Source organism: Mytilus trossulus, chromosome 4 (assembly GCF_036588685.1).
Source record: "Mytilus trossulus isolate FHL-02 chromosome 4, PNRI_Mtr1.1.1.hap1, whole genome shotgun sequence".
In the NCBI taxonomy this organism is placed as follows: domain Eukaryota; kingdom Metazoa; phylum Mollusca; class Bivalvia; order Mytilida; family Mytilidae; genus Mytilus; species Mytilus trossulus.
The window spans coordinates 64,409,494-64,434,116 of NC_086376.1; the positions used below are offsets into that span (position 1 = coordinate 64,409,494).

General features: G+C 33.0%; 2 protein-coding genes across 2 annotated transcripts; both read left to right on the top strand.

The window, feature by feature from the left end:
* The first annotated feature begins 6,614 nt into the window (after positions 1–6,614).
* Positions 6,615–13,114, top strand: LOC134716740 (fucolectin-4-like). The gene is made up of 3 exons (XM_063579745.1): positions 6,615–6,825; positions 11,958–12,209; positions 12,766–13,114. The coding sequence occupies exons 1-3, from the start codon at positions 6,615–6,617 to the stop codon at positions 12,969–12,971; spliced, it is 669 nt and encodes a 222-aa protein (XP_063435815.1). The 3' UTR covers positions 12,972–13,114.
* A 6,303-nt stretch (positions 13,115–19,417) lies between these two features.
* On the top strand, positions 19,418–21,910 carry LOC134716742 (uncharacterized). Its single transcript, XM_063579746.1, has 4 exons — positions 19,418–19,635; positions 19,928–20,011; positions 20,996–21,070; positions 21,768–21,910. Exons 1-4 carry the CDS (start codon positions 19,554–19,556, stop codon positions 21,908–21,910), a joined length of 384 nt encoding a protein of 127 aa, XP_063435816.1. The 5' UTR covers positions 19,418–19,553.
* Positions 21,911–24,623: the final 2,713 nt, after the last annotated feature.

Sequence of the window (24,623 nt, forward strand, 5' to 3'; positions counted from 1 at the left end):
GATGATCTATATGTTATGCCCTTTGATGTAATTTATCAATATACATATTTGTGTTTTTTTCTCGTCTGTCAAATGCTTCGTAAGACTATAGGTAAGGCTAATAAAAACCAAAAACAAAAGTAACAATAAACAAAAGTAACAATAAACAAAAGTAACAATAAACAAAAGTAAAAAAAAAAAAAAAAAGTGACAATAAACAATAGTAACAATAAACTGGTAACTATTCTAGATCCTTTACCATTGCACTGTTTTAAGAAACGTCCTAAAATACATGGGTATAATTTGATCAAAACATTTGAAATTAATTTTTAAAATCATATATTATATCAGTATAAAATAGAAAAAAGTGAATCCAAGGGAAAATATGGACGGCCGGTGAATTTATTGAATTATAAGGAAAAGGGAGATATGGGGGGTCAGATATGAACAGTAAATCCGATAATGCAGTTTTATAGATTATCGTTGATTATCTCAACGAGATTGATTTTCTCGTTTGAGCTGGTACAGCGAAAGTGAGAAAAGCAATCGAGTTGAGATGACCAATGAGAATCTGTTTATCGCTATTTTACCTATGACGACGTTGTCAATTTCAATGTTAATTTCGTTAGCAACGCCACGTGGCCTCCTTAGTTTCTAGCGATATTTTTTCCATCTCAAGCGAGAAGCATGATTTGAAAATTATCACAAAAAAGATCTAAGGAAAAATGCACAAAATAGCGATAAATAAAGATATTGACGGAAACTTTTGTTCATTTAGCACAAAATTTGAGTATAAACGTGATATAAGAGTCAAACAACATATGACATATGAAAATGTGGTATACGTGACTTTCATTTTGAGCAATGAATTGAAAGGATTGCACTTTAGAATGGGATATAGTTTATCCATCCCTTTTCTCATCAAATAGAGATATATAGGTAAATTTATCCTAGATATTAACCTGTTAGTTTCTTCATTTATTTTTATATGCGTTAATGTCATCGTTAAACTGGGCATTTACATTTTTAACACGCAAAATACCATTGAAATGCTGAAAGACACATTTATTATGTTTCAGTTACTATTATCCGATTAAGAAAATTACGATTATCAAAGAAGAAAAAGACCATAGAGTTACGATTATCATCCATTTTTCAACGGCTATTTTCACAGCGCTTAGACAATTTCAGTGCACCGTTACGATTCAAATATGATGTGATGGTATAGATAAACCTTGCAGCTGAGTAACTATTGACAAAAGCATGCTACATGCTACATGTAAGAAAAATGAGTGTAAAGATTTTACCTATATCTACCGACGCCATATTGGGATAATCGTAATTGCAGTTACCATTATCTCTTAAATACCAGTGATTTAATCTACCTGTCGGAAAACACCTCTACTTATTTAGATCGCGTCGGTAGACCTTTATTCGGAAACGACTTATTTAAAAAAAAATCGACTGATGCATGAAAAATAAAATTCGGCCCAGAATTAATTAGTCTACAACGATTTGAAAGTGAGAGAAATTATTTTATTAGATTGTGGATAAAATTTAAATCGTGGTTCAGGTATAATCCGGTTACCGCCGGTTAACGATAAATATATTTGATAAATATTAAATCTATGAAGTTTTGAGTAATATATATGGTTTAGTGACTGGATAAACCTGGAATTTAAAGTAGAAACTTACAGACTGGTACTTTATGTCTATTTAGATCATTTGTGCTATTTCCTGACGATCATTTGTGCTATTTCCTTTACAGACTGGTACTTTATGTCTATTTAGATCATTTGTGCTATTTCCGGACGATCATTTGTGCTATTTCCGGACGATCATTTGTGCTATTTCCTGACGAGAAAAACCCCTGTTACATTAATTCCGCCAGTGTTTTTTCTGTTGAAAAACTGTCTAGTTTTCAGGCCATAGTGGATAGAAGTTAAAGGTTATGCCATCTCTATGATCTGCTGATATCGGTGACGACTTTCACTATACGTGTATATTATGTCATGTAGGCTAGTGCTCTCCCAGAAGAGTGGGAAAAAAACTGTTATTACATCAATGCTTGAGTCCTAAACTTCAACAAATTCAAGCAATAAATGAGCTGAAATAACCATATGATTCTTGAACCAGATGTTCCACAGGGCGCAGAGGTCAAACCCTGAACAGTTGGGGCAAATATGGACACAACATTCAAGCTTGATACAGCTCTGAATTTGGATTGTGATTAAAAAGTCCATACAGAATAGGTTTCTGACACAGAATTAATGTTGTCTAAGCTATTAAAAAAATGGACATTTATCATGGTCAAATATCCAAAATCTACATACTGTGTATTCTTAAATTTTAGTCCCGTTTTCAAATTGATCTACATTAGGGTATAAAGGAGCCTAACTTAAAGTTAGTTTGATTTTAACAAAGAATTAATTTCTTGGGGTCAGTCATAGCCGGTCAAATTATCAGAATGCTATTCCCAGTCTAAAAATAAGCCTGAAAATATGCAGTGAAATCCGATTGATATGTTTCTAAGTTTATATTTATCAGTCCACTGTATATTAAATGAGCGAACATGCAACTTATGTTGATGCTTTAAGAAAAAGATTAAATCGATCATCATGATTATGAAAATTAAGAGTCGGGTTGGATGTTTCCACTGGATACATGCGCTGTCAGATATAAAGACATATATATTGTTTCATGTTTTAAAATGCACATATTTGCTAGCCAAATGTTACGATCCACTTCCGTTCTCTTCAACAGAGAGCGGGAGTGGATCGTAACCCTTGGCTAGCGAAGATGTAAAATGCATAATAAATTTTTAAAGCTGCAAGACAAATTCAAAAGGGGAAAGTCCAAAAAACTGTCAAAATCAATCAAAAGGACAAGTGAAACCAAACTGCTATAATCCTGACAGTTGTTCCACTGTTGTTGTATTATTCATATTATATATATGACGTTTCGTCCCCGAGGGTATCACCAGCCCAGTAGTCAACACTTCGGTGTTGACATGAATATCAATAATGTGGTCTTTTTATAAATTTCCTGTATACAAAACTTTGAACTTTTTGAAAAACTAAGGATTTTCTTATCCCAGGCATAGATTACCTTAGCCGTATTTGGCACATGTTTTTGGAATTTTGGATCCTCAATGCTCTTCAACTTTGTACTTGTTTGGGTTTATAAATATTTTTGATTTGAGCGTCACTGATGAGTCTTATGTAGACGAAACGCGCGTATGGCGTACTAAATTATAATCCTGGTACCTGATAACTATATATTGCAGATGTTGCTTTTTGAGATTTACTGACGAACATCCTATACAAAACAATTGCATTTTTACGCATAAAGGAAAAAGGAGCCGAATATTCATCTTTTTTTTCAATTTCTTTCTGAAACAAATTATTTTTTGTTTAAAAATACATAATCAAAAGCCTATTTTTTTTTAAACACACACAAGATTGGGCTTTAATACGTTTAGCTTAAGAGTTATTCAAATGATATTGATGGTGATCAAGGTCAAAGTCATTTAAATAGACAAAAATATGTGCAGAAAAGTGGTTTCCTGATGTAAAATCAATCGATTAATGTTTTTACACTATCCACAGATCCAGATATAAAGTCACAGATATCTTATTTGGGTTTTTTTACACTTTTTTGGATTCGAGCGACACTGATGGGTCTTTTGTAGACGAAACGCGCGTGTGGCGTATATATAATATTTAGTCCTGGTATCTATGACGAGTTTATCCATCGATAAAAAAAAAGTGCAGGAAAAATGTTTTTCCAGATGATTAATTAAGTTCATTTTCTATCTGATTTCAACTTCGAAAGAATATATTGTAACATGGAGTAACTCTAATTGAATTTGAGGTCAAAGTTTTATCTCAAGGTAGTATTTACATAAAATATAATGATGATAAGCATAATTGTGAAGTTTCTGAATCATAACAGAAATAACCATCACTTAAAACGAACACCTAATGGAAAAAAAAAATTAAAAAAACGTGTTGGTTCGTTCATCTCGGACAGTGTCAATCAATTCTCTTCAATAGTTAATTGTACATATTTTAAAAAACATAATTTGAATTTTCAAATGCTTAAGAGACAAACATATTTTCTAAAACGCTCAATATTATTTCGAAGTAGAAAATTCTAATTTTTTATATACTTAAAATTAAAATTTAATAATTAATTATTATGTTTGTTAAAGAAATAGTGCTCCGTGCTATATATTAATTGTTATTCGGTAGCCTGTGTCTTGGAAAAAATACTTCTTTATACATCATTACTTGAGAACGCATATTCATAAAAAAAAGTTTTTCGTATAGGTAATATTGTGTTCGCGAATATTAAATTGGCGTCTTTTGATAATAAAACACAACTTATAAAACAATGATAACAAAGAATTGGATAATAATCGTGAACTTTGTCTTGCCAGGTTTGGGTAAGTATTTCAATATTAAAACTTTTCTCGATATGAAAACGCGAAAAATACAGTACAATCTCATATTTAAGAAAAGGACAAACTTATTCAAATGTTAACTTCTATTTTTACATGTCCCAACTAATTCAGCTCTCAACTCTATCATTTGTTACACTGACTACAGCGACTTTACTACAAACAACTCAGAGACCAAAAAGACCATGTTTTGTGCTCGACCAGTAGAGTCTGATTAATCTTGGTAAATAAAAGATAGATTTTTTTCAGTTTTGATTTAATTCAGATAGTCACCTTCAATTTTTTTCTTAACTTTTTCAAATCTACTAATGTTTTCATCAAACCTTTTAGTTATCTCAATTATATATTTATCTATTCGTGTTTGATAGTTTAGTGTAATAATCTTAAATCGAAGGATTGAATTGATACGACAAATAAACTAGAACTTTCGATTCTAACTTAATTCAGAAAAAAAAAATCGATTCAATAAAACAAAGGAAAATTTAGTCGTAACTTAAACGAAACTATATAATGTAGTCCCACTAGGCCACGATCGCACTCCGATCTTTGAAAAAATGCAAATTTTGATGATCGTAGTACGATCGTGTAGATCGCAGTAAGGTCGTATTACGGTAGTGGCGAGGTCCTAGAGATCGTGATGAGAGTGGCCAACTTTGAACATTTTCTAAACAATCATGGCGAAATCAGAAGCTTAGTGAGAGCGCACTAATGTCATAGTAAGATCGCAAAGGTCGCTGTACCATCGCAGCGACAGCGTATCAAAAGCTTGATTATATTCGGAGAGACTGCACAACGATCTCACAGCGACGTTATTAAGACCTCATTACGGCCATCACGTTCTCATTGCGACCCAACTACGCTTCCACTACGACTATACAACGTTTACATCACGCTGTGCAAGACCATAGTACAATTCTAGCACGCCCTTGCCGTCCTTATTACGCTCTTCTTACGACCTGACTAAGTTCATACTACGACCTTCATTCTCATTGTCATTTTCACATAAAATATATTATATATCTCTAAGTTTTGTTTGTCTGTATGTAGTTCTTGTCCATTTTCTCTAACGACTCAACCAGGTTAGATAAGACAGTTTGTTTTCTCGTTTGAATGGATTTACACTAGTTATTTAAGGGCCATTCATAGCTTGCTGTTCGTTGTGATCCATGACTCCCTATTGATGGCCGTACAATGGCATATAATGGTTTACTTTTTTAAATTGTTACTTGGATGGAGAGTTGTCTCATTGACACTTATACAACATCTTCCTATATATATTGACATATCTGTGTCATCTCTGCTTTCATTCACTATTGTCATTTGAGCCTTAAGGACCAGTAAAAGGTTGTAACTTAGGTTGGATTGGTCGGTCCGAAATTTCTGCTTGATCAGTATTCGTGACTATTAGAGCTCCCTCTGCCTCTACATCAACCCCTACCACCACGCCCACGTGTTCTAGAATATTTAGGTTGCATGACTATAAAAAAGAAGATGTGGTATGATTACCAATGAGACAACTGTCGCGGTTTGAACGTAGTATCATCGTGGTAAGAATGTACTATCATTGCAGTAAAAGCGTGATAAGATCGTGTTGCAATCGGATAACTCGTGGTATGGTCGTAGTGAGATCGTGATGAGCGTAGAAAGATCTTGATAAGCATAGAGAGGTCGCTGAATACGCGCGGTGAGATCGTGGAATCAACGTAGCGGGATCGTTGTAGAAACAGCATCGTGAAAGCAACGAAAATTTACATTTTCATGCCGCTCATACATGATTTGAATTTATTTTAGATCGCGTTGAGCGTAGTGCAATCGTGGTCTAGTGGGACTGGGGCTAACGAATTAATCTCCAATAATAAAACATGTAGTGATTAAGCAAAACTTCTATTATTAAAGCATTCACCAGGATGAACGCTAGACTTGTTATTGTATTCATGATAATACAGCTAAACCCGAAGAACATGTTCCATACCACTTTTTTAAATCCTGCAGATGGAATAATTTTTATACGATGAAATACCAATTTTATTAATGAATTTTATAATTAATATATAATTATTTATGTCGTTTTTTTTTAATTCTGATTATGAGTTTTGAACAGCGGTATACTACTGTTGCCTTTATTTCTTTAAACACAGCACTAAGGGAGAACATAGCCCTTAACAAGGATAATATGCAAAGCTCGACTTTAGTGGAGAATGCCAATCGACCAGCAATATCGTCTCTTGCTAATGATGGTAGCAATGAACAAAACTATATGGCTCGCGGCGGACCATTTTGCAGTCACACGCTAGCGGACGAGGCAAACTATTGGTGGGCACTTGATCTTGGACAAGAGTATAACATTATCACTTTAACAATATACAATAGAAGGGACTGCTGTGGTAAGTGATGTCTGCATAATAATTATTATCCTGGTTTAGAGTAGTTTTTCCAGATTTGATTGGCTGATATTGTCCTAATAAATTTCAGTACAATTTTTTATTACGTCAATAGGAATGATCTCCCTTATTTATTACGTCAATCGTGATTATTACCCTTGTAGCATTGACCTTATAAAAAAGAAAAAAAAAGAGTTGCTTTATAGTCATAATTTTTCACAGTTTTAGATTAAATATCTGAAATATATTTGGTTGATATTGTCCTTATATTGAATTTGAATATAAAAATATATAATATAACAAAATATAGGATAAACTCGTTACACAATGTTCGATTGTCCTCGACCCGATATGAATTTTATTGACCCGATATATTCTCGTATTAGGACAATTGTACACTGTGTAACTAATAATATTAAAGAACTGTGATATGATTGTCAATGAGACAAACATCTATCACAGTTCAAACACTATTTGTTTTATAAAGCCACCAACTATCAGTATGGATTTTCTTTTGCTTTACGTTTTGTACTTTTTTGTTTTGTTTTTGTAGCTCTCCATTTTTTGCAAAAAGCTTTTGATTTTCAAATATTTTGGCCTCGAGCATTACTGAAGAAACATTGATTGGCGACATGCACATCTGGTGTAGATAAAATTACAACCACTTGGACGATGCCTCTGTAATTGGACTTATAGTCCCCGATGGTATCACCAGCCAAGTAGCCAGTACTTCGGTCTTGGCATGGAAAGACTGATTTTGTGTAATGGAAATTTCCTATTACAAAATAATGGAAATTATTCAAAATTAAGGATTGTATCTCTCTCATGCAAATCTCTGATTCTTTTCCCGCCTTAAGTTTTACTTTTTTTTTTGTTATCCTTTTTGGTTTCAAGATCTCTATCTTTTTAATAAATGTTGAATTTTAAAATGTTTTTGACTCGAGTATCATTGACGTAACATTGGTTTGTCGAAATGCGTATCTGGTGCAGATAGATTGTCACTTTTTTTTGTTATTTGATAAGATAAGGGTTAATTTTCACATTACTTCTGCATTTGAGTTTTGTTCAAACAAGTTATGGTTTTTCGGGTTTATTCTAGCATTTATCATTCGTAAAGGAGGGACGAAAGATACCAAAAGGACAGTCAAACTCATATATCCAAAACAAACTGACAACGCCATGGCTTGAAATGAAAAAGACAAACAGACAAACAACAGTACACATGTCACAACATAGAATAAACAACACGAACCCCATCAAAAACTAGAGGTGATCTTAGGTGCTCCGTAAGGGTAAGCAGATTCTGCTCCACATGTATCACCCGTCGTGTTGCTTATGTGGTAACAAATCCGATAAAAAGTCTAAATCAGTAGGTCACATTCATGAAAGAAAAGGGGTTTGTAGTTACGACATAAGGAACAAATCCGATATCATTTGTGAAACGGTTATCACATAACTGTCAACCAACTCGTGATGGCGTCCGTAAAATTTACGAAGGGATGATTTTCAACTTCACCATTTGGAACTCTTGGTTTAACAGTTCCTTGTGAGCAGCAATTCTCTATCAAGAAAATCATTATTAGGAAAAGGAAATGCAAGCACGGGAATATCGTATCAGTTGGGAGATATATACCGCGTATGCAGGTGTTGCTTGAATATTGCTACTTAAAAATTGAAAGTTCACAATTGGAAAGCTGAAATCTTATCTTTTGTCGTAAGGTTTTGTTTTCAACCGACCCTCATTGTCAATTTATATATGTAGGTCAAGTTAAGAAGCCGACTTAACTTATCTGTAGTATCCTTTATCTCTAGTTCAATGGGATAGATGCGTTCCACATAGTCACCAAATTTTAAGTTATTTAGTGAAAGAACATCATCTATATAGCGGAAAGTAGAGTTAAAGCATATTGCTAACTTCTTAACTTTCTTCCTAAGAAGTTCCTGCATGAAGTCAGCCTCATAATAATAAAGAAATAAGTCGGCAAATAGAGGGACACAGTTTGTTTCCATTGGAATGCCGACAGTCTGTTGAAAAACACGTCATCCGAGCGTAACATATATGTTATCAATCAAGAAATCAAGCATCTTGATAGTTTCAGAGAATTTTTTTTTGAATCAGAGTGATCCTTTACAAAGTAAAATTTATTCCACCCTAAAACAAGATACTTGTATCTACGTTGGCCATTCTTTTTTATGAAGCAAAGCAATACCAACTCTTTCAATTTGTCTTTTTGTTTGGAATGTGGAATACTTGTGTAAAGAGTATAAAAGTCAAATGTTTCAATACTGTTACAAGATGAAAGAGAGCTAGATTGTACATGTATGTACTCTAAAAGATCTTTGGAATTTTTAAGTATCCACACCTGATTCACGCCACCTCTAAAATAGGCAGTTTTACAATAACTTTGAAGCCCGTCTTTGATTGCTGATAAAAAAAGATATGAATCATTTTGAAAGAGGTTTCGTGGAGCACTTGGAAGACCCAGCAATATAATGTTGTTTGTAAGGACACTTATGTAGTTTAGGTATCCAATACAGTGATGGAAGATCCAGTTCTTCACCTTTGGTTGAAATTCCAAAAGAACAAAGAACAAACCTATGATTATCCAGGATTTCCTCTTTGGTAAGTGTCGTGAGGGTATATGTTGAGTTTCCAAGTGAATTGTCAATACCTAATTCGTTTATCAAACAGTTAATGTAATGACTTTTACACACAAAAACGATGTTATTTGGGGCTTTGTCTGCGGAGACAACAACATATTTGTCATAGGCGTCGGATAGGTGTTTTGCAACATTTGGGTTTTTAAATGTAAATGGTTCTAAACACCCTGCGCCAAGACTTTCGCCCCAGGCCAGATGAATAATTAACAAGCATCAATTTGTTTTATGTTGTTGTTGCATTGGTCAATATTTTCATATATAACTAAACAGGCGGAAACCCAGTTGAAATAGGACAAAAGAATCGAAGCTCTTTGTTAGAGAAGGCGATAACTGCTGACTGCTGCAATGTTAAACATAGTAGCAAATTTTTTAAATGTTAATAGAAACAAATTAAATGACTGTTTTCAGCTAAATTACGAAGTATTTTATCATAAAAACACCATTATTATTATTATTATTATCATCATTATTGATGTTTTGGGTCGCGACTTTCCTGATATGAAACTTGCGCCCTATATGTTGAATATCATTTGCATAAGTTTTCAATCTATCTTTTACATAATTAAGCAGAACAATTATCTTGTCAAGTAGAATTAATAATGAAATATCATGCTATCTTAACGTGACAAGTTGAATAGACTATGGCACTTCAGAGCAATATCTTGACTTTTCATCAAGAACACAAGATAATTATGTCGACTTATTATCATGAAACATATCGTTAAGCAACCAACAATCAATCAATCAATTTAAATCCTTAAATTTGGATTTTTAACAAATAATGCATGGAACAAACAAATATTTTCTTATGTTACTGAAACTTCATTCAGCAAACACTACATCATTCTTTGTCATTTAGTTAAAGAAAAGGGAAAGTGATCGAGATTGGAAATTTTGTAAAATAAAATATGTTTTGGCAGAGATGCGTCTTTAGCATGTGTGTAAACATGACTAATGAAATAGGTTGATGATGTAGACTATATTGTGTGCAAATCCTCAGATTAACAACATGCAGAAATGACGAACATGAAAATATGCAGAAAATATGTCTACTTTTTTAAATACAAACATACAGAAGTAAGATTGAAAACGAGTTGTATACCCGATCTTAGTATTATAAAGCCGATCAATTCATTCTGTCAACACTGTGTTAACCGGGACAAATTCAAACTCGATATTTGATTCATAAAAGAATTAAACAATCCATGCCAGCATTGAAAAAGGTTCGGAAATCACTATAATATAGAAAAGATGAAATTAGAGTCTACGGCAAATTTCTTTCATTTGCGGTAATTTAATTTACAAACTTGCAATTTCTTTTGCGACAGAAATATTCTTTAAAATTTTTAAGATTATTTTTAATACATAGGAAGATAGGTAATACACACGAACGCCATTGCTACGGCATTGCAAGGTATAATAGAGTTTCGATGTAGAAGCTGGGCGACGTTACTCAGACAATGACGTCGCCAGATAATTTCAATGTTCCGGCCAAAAACTAAACTTCAACAGAGAGTAGCGTAAAAACTAATACGGTTGCTAAGGACTTTCTTTGCACCGATGGATTCGTCTTTCATTTTAAAATCGTATATCAATTTTAGAAAAAAATCCATTGTCCAACAAAAATGAAAATCTTGATAGTGTAAAAACATCTGCTAATTTTGATGATTTCCCCTATATATCCTTTGTAATTTTGGTGTATCGTGTAGTTAATTTCAACGGCTCGTATCTCAAAAACGAAAACGGTTACCCCCTTTTTTTATTTCATTTTCTGATGTAATTTTACAAGCAGAATTTGTATGTGAAATTTAAAAAAAATCCATTGTGAAGTTTAATTACGTACACTTCGCCTTCAGTCAACTAATTTGAAATTAAATGTCAAATTAGCATGATAAGTGTCTTAAATATCATGTTAAATTATCTTGCTATCTTGACAAGTCGATGTCACTTAAATACCACCATACGGTAGTAATGGTGCGTTGTTGGTAAATCGAAACTTCTATGAATAAACCACCCTCCCAATGCTACAAACTCAATGGGTTTTTTTTTTCTCCACGAATAAGCAATTGAACTAGACTTTTACGTGGAGCAGGATATGCTAAGACCTGTTGGTGACCTTCTGCTGTTGTTTTTTTATTTGGTCGGGTTGTTGTCTCTTTGACACATTCCCCATTTCCATTCTCAATTTTAACCCTTGCAGAATACATGCGATTCCCCAAGTTTTTGGTAGGGTTCGTGTTGCTTAGTCTTTAGTTTTCTATGTTTTGTATTGTGTTCTCTTATTTGTCTTTGTCCCCCTTATCAACTGCTACTGTAAATATGTATCATGGATATTGCATTAATCTACAAAGGTTGCAATTGGGTGGATCATATATAAAGACATGCTAAAATGTTTTGGAACAAATGTTGATCTATAAAACAATAGTATTTTCTCCTATTTTTAAAACACTATATGGCACTTTATACAATTTCAGGTAATCGTTTTGCGGATTTCTTTATATACATCTACAACCCGCAAATCAACACATGGACAAATTTTGACGATGAACAAGGCCAGCTCTGTTTCTTTCATAATGGAGCGGCTCCAGCTGTACTAAATATTGCCTGCAATAGGATTATCCGTGGCAGATTTGTCAAAATATTTAAGGAGTATAAATATTCCTACAACACGGACGCGCTAACTCTGTGTGAAGTTGAAATATTTGCTGATCACACTCCTGATGAAGGTATTGATCAACTCGGTTCTTAAATTCATTTATTTTATTTTAAAGATAGTAAACCTTGATTTCCAAATTAAGTTGAAATATATTACTTACACAACTAGAGGCTCCAAAGAGGCTGTGTCGATCAATAATGGCAACCCATTAGTAGAAATCATCATTAAAAGACAACCACTCTATAACGAGTTACTGATAAATTCAGTCATGTTGACAAAGTTATGGATCTTATTCAGCAGATCTTTTTTTGTTTTGTTTAAAGTTTCTGTCTATCGTTTTGTATGTTCTCAGATAATAGGCAAACATATGTTAAAAATAATCCTTATTTATATGGCAATTTTTGTCATTTTGATTTATGTGTTGATTATATCTTATGATTTTAATATATCTCTTATAGTTTTCAAGATAAAGGACTGAAAGCGAGAAAAAGATAATTTCGTCACTAAAGGGCAATAACTCAAGTAAAATGTTGACAGACGGTTCATTAAGTTCTTGTCTAAATTAACTTGAAATTTTGTATAAGTAATTGAAGAATAAATTAAATGTTATTTTGACATATTCACAGGAATATTCTGCAAGCAGAAAAATAAACAAGCAATGGTGAGTCTTCAACAGAATTTGGAAAATGCAACACCAATACGATGCGCCCTTTACTGTAGAGATTCTGATAACTGTCTTGGATTTCAGATGGCGAATGGTGGGCGATGTTCTTTGTTTCAAACAAGTATGCAAGTTGATGGTATTAGTGATGATTATTATGAACGATGCTGAACAATACATCGACCGTATATGTAATGTAACTATTCGAAAGATATAGTTCTTATTGGTTTAACTAAACTGTGAGTTTGAATGAAGACATATTTTGCAATACGGAACCATTTGGCTTTATTGAAGAGAAAACAAAATTGTTCGCTTAACGGAATTAATTGTGTGTGTTAGTGATGAAGCAAATCACTTTTTTTTTAAATACAAACAATTTAAATGTTATCAATAAAATGAATAAAAGCCAAATTATTATATACATGTAAAAAATGAGAATGGAAATGGTGAATGTGTCAAAGAGACAACAACCCGACAATAAATCAGACAATAGCAGAACAGGTCTTCAATTTAGCGAGAAATTCCCGCACCCGGAGGCGTCCTTCAGCTGGCCCCTTTAACAAAAAAAGTATACTAGTTCAGTGATAATGAACGCAATACTAAACTCCAAATTGTACACAAGAAACTAAAATTAAAAAATATACAAGTAGCTCCTGATTTGGGACAGACGGAAAATGTGGCGGGGTTAAACATGTTTATGAGATCTCCTCCCTCTATAGCCTTTAGCCAATGTAGAAAAGTAAACGCATAACAATACGCACATTGAAATTCAGTTCAAGAGAAGTCCGAGTTTGATGTCAGAAGATGGAACCAAAGAAAATAAACAAAATGACAATAATACAGAAATAACAACAGACTACTAGCAGTTAACTGACTTGCCAGCTCCAGACTTCAATTAAACTGATTGAAAGATGATGTCTTCATCATATGAATATCAGGCACAATCCTTCCCGTTAGGGGTTTAGTAACATACTATGATAACAAATATGAGATGAACATAAACCGTGTCATGCGAACCACTGTTTTTTTTTAAATAAATGTGTTTAATTCCGATGAAATGACACTATAAGTGAATCAATATTAAAGCCAAAATATGCAATCTTGACAACAATATCGTAACTATAACCCTTCTTAATAATTATTAACGGTTTTGTTAGCTTTTGAGGCGAATACTGAAATTTGTGTGCTTTACAAAGATATTTAATAACAAATTGGATGTAAAATACCTGAACGAATAAGAAATATGCATGTTGAGCTATATTTACGAATGTTAAAATTTAGTAAATGTTTTGACTAGTTTGTGATATCGAAAACCCTGGTATAATAATTTTTCAGTAATACATAAATTTCTCTCGTTAAAATCTGAAACATTGTTACATACACGATCGAATCGTACAAGTTGAGATATATAAACACCGTAAGATGTTGACAAGGGAACGTCACCATCTAAAAATGGATAATTAACGAGAGGAAATGAAAAATCATTAGATTAGCCTTTTTGATCATACATTTTGCAATTAAGCTTTCCGTTAATGATATAGATATTAAGATCGAAAAAAAGGACAGTGATCATTGTTAGTATAAGCTTTATTCAGTGTAAGTTCAACAGGATAAATTTCGTTAGTATACGTACTGAAGTCGTCGTTATTGAGAGCCAAAATATCATCCAATATCTAAAAGTATTATTCAATACCGTATCGGCTCAAGCCAGAAAATCAATCTTGTTGAGATGATCAACGACAATCTATCAATATATACTAAATACAACCACTTGTCAGCAAGAGAAATCTGTGGGCTTCTTTATCAAACAGTGTATGGAACTGAGGACAGGAGTGACTTGAAGTCATTGTTGTGTTTAATGTTTTGGTTTATTTTTGATTTTTATGTTATTTTTAATGTCATCTTATATTGTTGTTATAACATGCCTTTGGACCTCTTATGGGTATAAGTTGTGCTTTAATTAAGTAAAGTTAAATTTTGAAGGCATTGGAGTATTGTAAGCTGCTTTCGACCTTCGAAACTAGTGTATTTCGTATTTCATAATTATTTATTACTGAAATATATAATATATTAATTAGTGAGGGATTATTACCCGATTGTTTAATTGTAATTCAAAGTTAAAGGGGCTTTATTCTAATATTCACTCGACATGATATCTATTCAAATATTGCCTAAACATTGAGCTAATATACATTCCCATACTTAGAACCTATATCCATTTCAAATATAAACAATCTCGAAGAACACCATTTGTACCTCTTCAACTCCATTCGGTTTCCTTGTGTTTGGCAGAAACTGGTCCTTCGAAGGATATTTCTAAAAGAATGTCATTAAATATCTTATTTAATGAAAAAGTACAATAATAAAAATACCGACCTCCAAGGCAAATAAAAAATGGGCAGTCTATTATCAAATGGCGAGATCATTAGCTCAAATACATCAAACAAATTTTCTATATTTTGGCAACAATTTGTGAGCTGAATTTTGTATATGTTTGCAGCCTATGTATGGTCACAAAGAACATGATTAAACTTTATCCTTCTGGTCCGATGTTCAAACGTGTGGTTATTATAAACGTCTTGTTTGAGCCTATTTAAGTTATGAAATATATGATGCACACTGACAAGTCAAAATCAAGCGCCTCATGGGCTGATTATGTTTTGCCAAGTGCCACATTTTTAAAAATTAACCAACGAAAAACAGTTAATCAGTAGTCCGTTCGGTTGGGTTTTGGTACTAAAATGATTTATAACATAAAATCAATCTCCTTCAAGTCGTTGAAAAGGCAGATAAAAATATTCATACCTTGTAATTTAGTTTTGTCTTATATCTCCTCACATATGCATGTACCTATAACGTATTGCGTTGGATGCAAAAAGTAATGAAGTATTGCTTCTTTTACGAATTTTATTTATTAAAACAATAGAATAAATTATTGTATTTAACAAGTACCGGTATTCCGGCTGTTTTCTGTTCTTTGGTCGAGATGTATTCTCTTTGGCACATTCCTCATTTCCATTTTGATTTTTATTCTCGGCAATAAATCTTTATATTTTCATAAAAAAAAATATTAACTATTATGACAATAGTTCAAATGCCTTAGTCTTGTATGATTTTTAGTTTTAGTTTCTTGTGTATAATTCTGAGTTTAGCATGACGTCCATTGTCTCTGAACTGGTATCCATATTTGCCAATTGGCCAACTAAGGGACTCCTCCGGTGCGGTTTTTTGGCTTTTTCGTCCTTTGGCTGTTGTTTGTTATATTATCGGGTTATTGTCCCTTTGACACATTCCCCTTTTCAATTCTCAATTTCACTGGATAGTTGAAATGAACAAATGACATTTTTACTTCGTGTAATTCGTTGGTGTAATGGCGTACTGGGTTGATACCACTGCTGGTGGAATTTCGTAACTGAGGGTATCACCAGACCAGTAGTCAACACTGCGGTGTTGACATGAATATCAATCATGTGGTCATTTTTACAAATTTTCTGTTAACAAAACTTTGACATTTTTGAAAAACCAATGATTTTCTTATCAAAGGCATAGATTACATAAGCCGTATTTGGCACAACTTGTTGGAATTTTGATTCATCAATGCCCTTCAACTTTTTACTTGTTAAGCTTAATATATATTTTGATATGAGCGTTAATGATGAGTCTTATGTAGACGAAACGCGCGTCTGGCGTACTAAATTATAATACTGGTACCTTTGATAACTATTGACACCACTGGGTCGATGCCACTGCTTGTGGACGTTTCATCGGTGAGGGTATCACCAGCCAAATAGGCAACACTTCGGTGTTGACATGAATATCAATAATGCTGTCATTTTTACAAATTTTCTGTTTATTAAACTTTTAATTTTTCGAAAAAATAATAATTTTCTAATCAAATGCATAGATTACCTTAGCCGTATTTGGCACAACGTTTTGGAATTTTCAATCATCAATGCTCTTCAACTTTTTACTTGTATGGCTCAATAAATATTTTGATATGAGCACCACTGATGAATCGTATGTAGACAAAACGCGCGTCTGATGTACTAAATTATAATCCTGCTACCTTATAAGGGAAACTCTTCTAACAAAATCTTCATGATTCAGTCCAATATAACAGAAGGTAATGACATCTCCATTCCGAATCATATTACATCGTTTCAACACTAGTTTTGGAATCTTTTAGGCTGGTTGAATCAGGGTTTTATTGTGTCCATAACAAATGAAGAAACAAACGGTAAAGCCACTGCAATAGCCGCATTTACAGCGAAAAAAAAAACCAAGAAACATTGACCATTACTGATATTCCAGTACTTATGCAACAAAATATGAGTGACACCATTATTTGTTTTGTGTTTCTTTACTTATCGTTTAAAACACATCAATGCTTTCTCTAACTTATCCTTTAATGTTGCCAGTCTGTCGATCATGGAGAGTAGGCTAGCCATAACAGCAAATCCTCTTATGGCTGGTTGTATTCCATGGCAAAACTGTATTGCACCTTAAAGAAATAGCTTCAATAGCCATTAAATTGTATAATATTTCACGTAATTTTCAAATGACGATGCTACGTTACTAAATTTTGAATCAGTCGCAATAACATTTGATTTTTCTTCGAAGTTATTTCCAAATAAATGCTAAAATTCAGCATGTACATGCTGTTCAAATTGGTCGGCCATTTTATTTGCCCTGTCTACGATCTGCTCAGTTGTAAATGGACGCCACTTGTATCGCACATTTTCAATATCCGCCGTCTCCGAGTCGTATTCTTTTGTCTCGTGTAATATATTAAACTTTTTTTGTACCTTTCTAAAAATGAATCAAGGAGGTTTGGGCCCATTAAAACGTTTAATCCCGCTGCAAATGTTTGCACCTGTCCTAAGTCAGGAATCTGATGTACAGTAGTTGTCGTTTGTTTATGTAATATATACGTGTTTCTCGTTTCTCGTTTTGTTTATATAGATTAGACCGTTGGTTTTCCCGTTTGAATGGTTTTACACTAGTAATTTTGGGGCCCTTTATAGCTTGTTGTTCGGTGTGAGCCAAGGCTCCGTGTTGAAGGCCGTACTTTAACCTATAATGGTTTAATTTTTAAATTTTTATTTGGATGGAGAGTTGTCTCATTGGCACTCACACCACATCTTCCTATATCAATGTCATTTTCCCGACTCTGTGATTATATTCAGCATCCACGTCAGTAACGATTGCATGGTGGTTATAAACATTCACACCACCGATTCTTTTATGGAATCTAATGTGATCTCCTGGACAATCTGTGTAATCGTATGAACTCTTACAAAGGTCACACATTCTTCATATATAGGGCCTAGGGTCTCAATATACTAGTACTCGTGTACATCGTCAATAATTGGGCAATAATATAGTTATATCAGAAAAATCCACTTGTTCAAATTCTTGCACAAATTCTTCACTGTCATGGACTGCATTTGTTAAACTGTTTAGCTCCGACTGAGAGAAATTTAAGTCGTTTCTAATGTGTTCGTCAACAAATAAGTTTGTTTGTTCTGATTGGAGTATACTTTACAGCTCATTTATACTGTTTCGGAAATGGGACAGCATATTTATAAAGAGGGAACTTTCATCTTCATCTAGAAGAATTGTATTTCCTACTGATAATATTTAACGAAGCGATGCCATCTACAAACAATTAAATGATTCAGCCGTTTTCATGATGGTAAAATTTTAATCTCTAGGGTAAATTATTAGATGTTGTCACAAGAAATGTGAAAATATATTCAGTTTGACTGCTTTTCTAGTGTTGTTTTTTAGCTTTTTTTCTGGATATTTTATAGTCCACCGTTAACTTCAATAGTGTCTGCCCAAAACACCTAAAAATATAGTTGGGTAAGGGTAACTATTAGAAAAATTTTACTGACTATTTCAGTTTTGTTGACTTAATTGCTGATCTCTTTTGGTGTTAATACCTTTAATTTGCTCTTTCTTCTTTTGTGTTTTTCAAATAGGTTTAATCGTCAGGACAATGACTCATATAAGAAGTCGACTGACGGAGTCCACCACGTTGAAAATTCCGAACAATTTTCCAAATATAATTAGAGGGGCGTCATGCATATATACATGTCTGCCTATTTTTTCAAACGGTGGTTTTACGTGCAGATGGTTCTCAATTTGACAAAGTCCAACAAAGCTAAATCTGGCATTTAGCCACAGTATGTTGATCGAATTTGTTTTTTGTTGATTATTCAAATTCGTGGTTTACCTTTGAAGTATCATTACATCACATATTTTTGCCTTAAAGCTTTAGAGGCCTTTTTAAGTACGAACTTTTTTTCATTTTGCAGTAAATATAAAGCGACCCTTACAGCTGCGTAGCAGTAAACTTAAAAATGGGCGGAGGCTATAACTTTTGTTATTCTTAAAAAAAAGTCTGGAGTTTTCCACTTTCATTTTCCATTTCATTTTGACTTTACTCAAAATGTAAGGGGTTAAAACATACTTTTGAACACTACCACTTTTAAATGTTTGTTATGATTTTATTCCTTTCCAAAATAAAATCTCATTAGACCTATCATTTATGCTAGGCACTTTCGTGTCACGTACTAAATAGATACGATATAAATAAACAAGAGATTTAAAAGTATTTATTTATAGTTTCAAAATACCAATCGATCTTATGTAAGATACACGTCTATTTGATTATCTGATCTTATTTTTAGACCTTCACAGTTGACCTACTGGTCGTATAAACATTTCGGAAACCTTTTAATTTTGACAATGGCCGAAGGGGCAGAAACTGCAAAAAGGATCGCTGTTGTGGCGATGGATGGAAGTAAACATTCAGATATAGCCTTAAATTGTAAGTTTTATAAATATTTATTGTTGTTAATAAAATAATTGCGACGTAATTTAATCAAAACAAAGTTCATTATTTTGCGTCGTTTTTTTCGTTGAACTCGAAACATTCGAGAACATGCAAGACGAGGCACTACTGCGTTCAAATTAGGTCAAGGACAAACATAAAAAGGGTGATGAGAGTAGAAATTTAAAAATCTGGACACATTTAAAATAATTATTAAAAAACGTACTAATGAGTGACCTTCGTAGCCTTTAACTGTTAGATTAAAAATATATCTATTCTCTTTTTACAGTTTATGTGCAAAATGTTTATAAAGAAAATGATGAGGTCATAGCGATGTACTGTGTTCATCATAAAGCACAACACAAATACGAGTGTAAGTTGATATCTATATCCAAATAAGGTGATACAGATCTATATGGTTAACAAGTCATTTATAATTAGTAGATAAGTGTAATGTAATTGATTGAAATGAACTACTTTAAAGAGCAGAAATTTGCATCTGCCTTCTAAAATTTGCACAACAGCTTGCCGGCCACAAAGAATAAAAAAATGTGATATGATTGTCAATTGTATTATGTTTCACGAGCAGTTCTGTTCTAACAACCAAATCAAAACTTCTCATTAAACATAAGTTAAAAAAAAAACGTGATTTTTTAAAGTATATTTTTACTGCTCGTGAATTTTAATTATCCAATGCTGGTTATATTATTTATTAAATAGCTCGCATTTAACAACTACATTACCAATCGACGTGCACGAATGTGTCTGGACTATAGCCTTTACACTCTTGAGTGACGGGCAATATGTTTTAGGAAAACTTGTTTGTATAAAATTGTTCTGGGTCCGATGGAATATACTTATGTCTTTCTTTGTTCTTGTAGAATTCATGTTTTGAATATATACTGTTAAAACTAACTTTATTTAATCAACCAAAGCGATTTTAAATTACAAAGATGCATATGTCTTAACGACTTCTTTATAATACCAGAAAGATAAACCGCAGTTAATTTACAGACCGCGGGCTGCATTCACGCGCTATCGGACCCTAATGTGTAAAATCTATATTTGGCCCAATTGTACAGGAATATCACTGTTAGCTTAATGACGTGGGTCGAAAACTTCAAAAATGATATTCCCTTTCTCAGCGAAGCCAATTGAAATAAGTTGGACCAACAAACCAACATCAAACGAGTGCTCCACTCTTATATGATTTACGGTACGTGGGGATCAAAATGTACTACTATTTGAATATGTCGGTATTGAGACTCACAATGAAAATTCTCATTATGAATGATACTTATAGTGATGACTGTTAAATATTTTTTATGTGTTTGTTTCTTTAATTTTACCTTTACAGCTAAGTGGATGCCGGTTGACCCTAATATTATTGTCCATAAATACCACGAAGAAACAGCCAAAGGAGAAGCAAGAAGTGGGTTATGGATTTGTTTGGGAAAAAAGTTTGCCTCCAGTTTTTTTACCCTGAGAATATCATTATAAGTAAGGAAATTGCCAATGAGAAATATATCCACCAAAGTTCAAATTAGTGGAAATAGGCAAATTATAGGTCTCTCTACGGCCTTCAACAATGAGAAAAACCATACCGTATAGAAGTATCTTCGCATATGTGTAAAACTTAAAGTAGATTTTTCGCCGCGATATAGCCTTGTGCTAATGCGGTGTAAACCAACAATCAATCTATAAAGTAGATTTTGTTTAGTTGAAAGTTTGGCACCAATTCAGAACAAAACAATTCACACAAAAAAATTGTTAGCGTGGGAGTAATTACATATTGGACCTCTTATTGGAGTCGACCGATAAAATAAAACTATGTTTTAACTTTAATATTGTTTCTGTACATGTAGAAATCCAAAACGTTCTGCTTTATGTAGTCTTTCTGATTTTTTTATCAAACTGCAGACCAAACCCTCTACCTCCCTTTTTATGCAATTTCTTACTTTAATTGTACTTTCTAGGCCCACTTCCTTATTTGGGTACCATTAATCCGCCACTGGCGTATACAAATGTTTAAAGGGATAAACTAATTGACGTGTCTTAATTCCTCTCTAAGTAGTGTGTGTGGACTATATTTTTAGCCAAGAATAATTGTTTTAACCGTATTGTTTTAGGTTGGTGGGAAGGTTATGCAATTGGAAGGAGGGGATCCTGGTCACACCATAATGAACAAAATCGAAGAACTCGGAGCCAGTCTGGTTGTTGTCGGTTCCCGAGGTCACGGCACCCTCAGGCGGAAGATTTTGGGAAGTGTTAGTGAATACATTCTTCACCACTCGCCAGTACCAGTGTTCATAAGTCGCCATTGAAGAGCAACCCACGTTCTTTTGTTTATAATAAAGATTCAATTCAATATGGTAGCTGAAAATTTGAGATAATGTCTTTGAAAGATAATATATGTGTATGTGATAGCTTTGAAAGAGCGACTGGATAGATTTAGACGGATCAGTTTTAAAATAAATTTTGACTAAAATATATTTGTTCAAATTTCTTTTCTGTTCGTTTTTTTCCCGGACCGATATCTATAGTTCTAACTTAGATCACTAATGTGTAAACTGTGTTAAAATACATCAAAAATGTATATCATTTTCTTTTTCAGTGTATTTAAATTCTTTCGGTTTTTTCCGTCATTTAGGGCATACAAAATGACTTGTCATATAAGATCAGAAAATGCGACCGATTGTGGGACCATAGTTAAATATAGATATTATACAGAGAGATTAATGTGAGTTTGATTTCTTTCGTTTCTGCTGCATACTGCTCATATTTTACATGTATGCAGATTAGATAACATTAATATCAGTAGATTTTTCTTTATATCATTAAACTTGATGTTTGTTAATGTAATGCACTTTTTTTGAATTTGAACAATAGGCCGATAAAATAAGATTGCTCAATGTAACTGAAACAGTTTACTGCCATTTGCATTTATATGTATCTCCCCATTACTGATAGCTTGTCAAGTGGAATTTTCGAAAATTCATAAATATTTAAAAAAACAATTCTAATTAAATATTTCGTGGAAGGGTGGACTAAAAAAATCAGTGGTTGAAGACTATAAACCCTTATTTTCATACACAAAATAGGATTTTTTTTTTCGAAGATATGCATTTTTACCATTCAACTCAAAAGAATGTCGGCAAGTACTTTTAGTGAAAAAAATAGCTACTCTGTTTTGTGATTCATTAGAAAGGTATTTTACTTGACCAATATATTTCATCTTTAAGTATAATATGATTTTTTATGTCATAAAGTCAACATGTAGCCTTGCTATAAAAATGATAGAATCTGAAGCGAGATGATGTATCAAATACTCTTGATTTCTACGTTTTCAAGCAATTTTCAACTCAAACACGCCGTTACATAAAAAAGGTGCACTCGATTTTCTCTTTTCGATACAATTGTTACCCATTTTTTTATATGTTCTCCGTCCGTGGTAATTTAAAAAAAAAAATCGGAGATTATGCATTTTCTACATCATTCCAACTTGATAGATACCCATGTCGTCGACTTGATATCTAATTGTTCTGCTTAACTATGTACTAGCTAGATAAATTAAAATTTTATGCAAACTTTTTTTTTTAAAATAAAACACTTCATTATTTAGCAGAAAATTGTCATTTTATTTGTTTCTATTAATTTAAAAAAAAAATGTTACTATAATAAACATTACCGTAAGCATTTATCGCCTTCTCTAACAACGACCTTCGAAAAAGTATCTGACTTTTATCAAACAAAAATGCTTTTGAATTCACCTTAACACTCAATAATATTTGTAAATCTAAAACCCTAAGCCCAGGAGCTGCCGGGGTTCGCTCCCTGGTCCCTATCAGGGCTTTGCCCCGGTTTGGGATTCACGTTCAACATTTGTCAAGCAACGTCACTGTTGGATTTTATGTAAATGTAGTGATGATTTATTAGTCTAGATTGTATGGAACGCCAAAACTGTTAATAATAGCACAGTTTTGGGGTTCCATATTTGTATTGTGTATGTAATTTTTCCTCCATTGTTGTCTCTTAAATTAAGCAATTTCGAGCAATCAAACCTATTTTGTACCCAATTCACAGATTCATGTCATGCCAAATATCTAACCTTGACTTTTTTTCTGAAAATATCTTTGATTGCATATTAGCATAATTAAAGCACCCTAGTTCTCGGTAATTTAAAAGAAGGTACTTCTGATTGAACCACAGGTCAAATTTGCCTTCATGCTAGTATTTAAATTTCATAATTTAATATAATTTCCAACAGGGGTTGTAGTAATCCCAAATCACTAAGATTCCATTACACATCGGTTTACACAAACATTTTACTGACTGACAAAGATACATCTAGGCGTAGGAATATTTATTTTGTGAAAATAATTAACAGGACCACTTTATCGTGTTTTCTTTCAGTCTGTGTAAATTGTGGATCTAATAATATCAATAAGAGGTTATACATAATTGTCAACCATTTTCCAAAGTGTACAAAACATACCGTGACTTTTTCAGACCCCCCCCCCCCCCCTTCCTCCCTCAAAAGTGTACATCAACCATTTTCAGAGTTCAAGACAAGAATCAATAATTCTTAATAAAAAGAAGATCCTGTCTTTTAATGAGTCTGACTGTTTTATTTCATTTGATGATGAAAAGCATATTGAAAAATGTAGATTTTTGTATTCAAGCGTCACTGATGAGTCTTATGTAGACGAAACGCGCGTCTGGCGTATATATATACAAAACTTAGTCCAGGTATCTATGATGAGTTTATTTACAACCACTGGGTCGATGCCACTGCTGATGGAGATTTATTTCGACGAGGGTATCACAAGCCCAGTAGTCAACACTTTTTTGTGCTGACATGAATTATCATTGATATGGTTATATTATTAAATTACCTGTTTACAAAAATTTTAATTTTTGAAATACTAAGGCTTTTCTACCTCAGGCATAGATTACCTTAACTGTATTTGGCATAACTTTTAGGA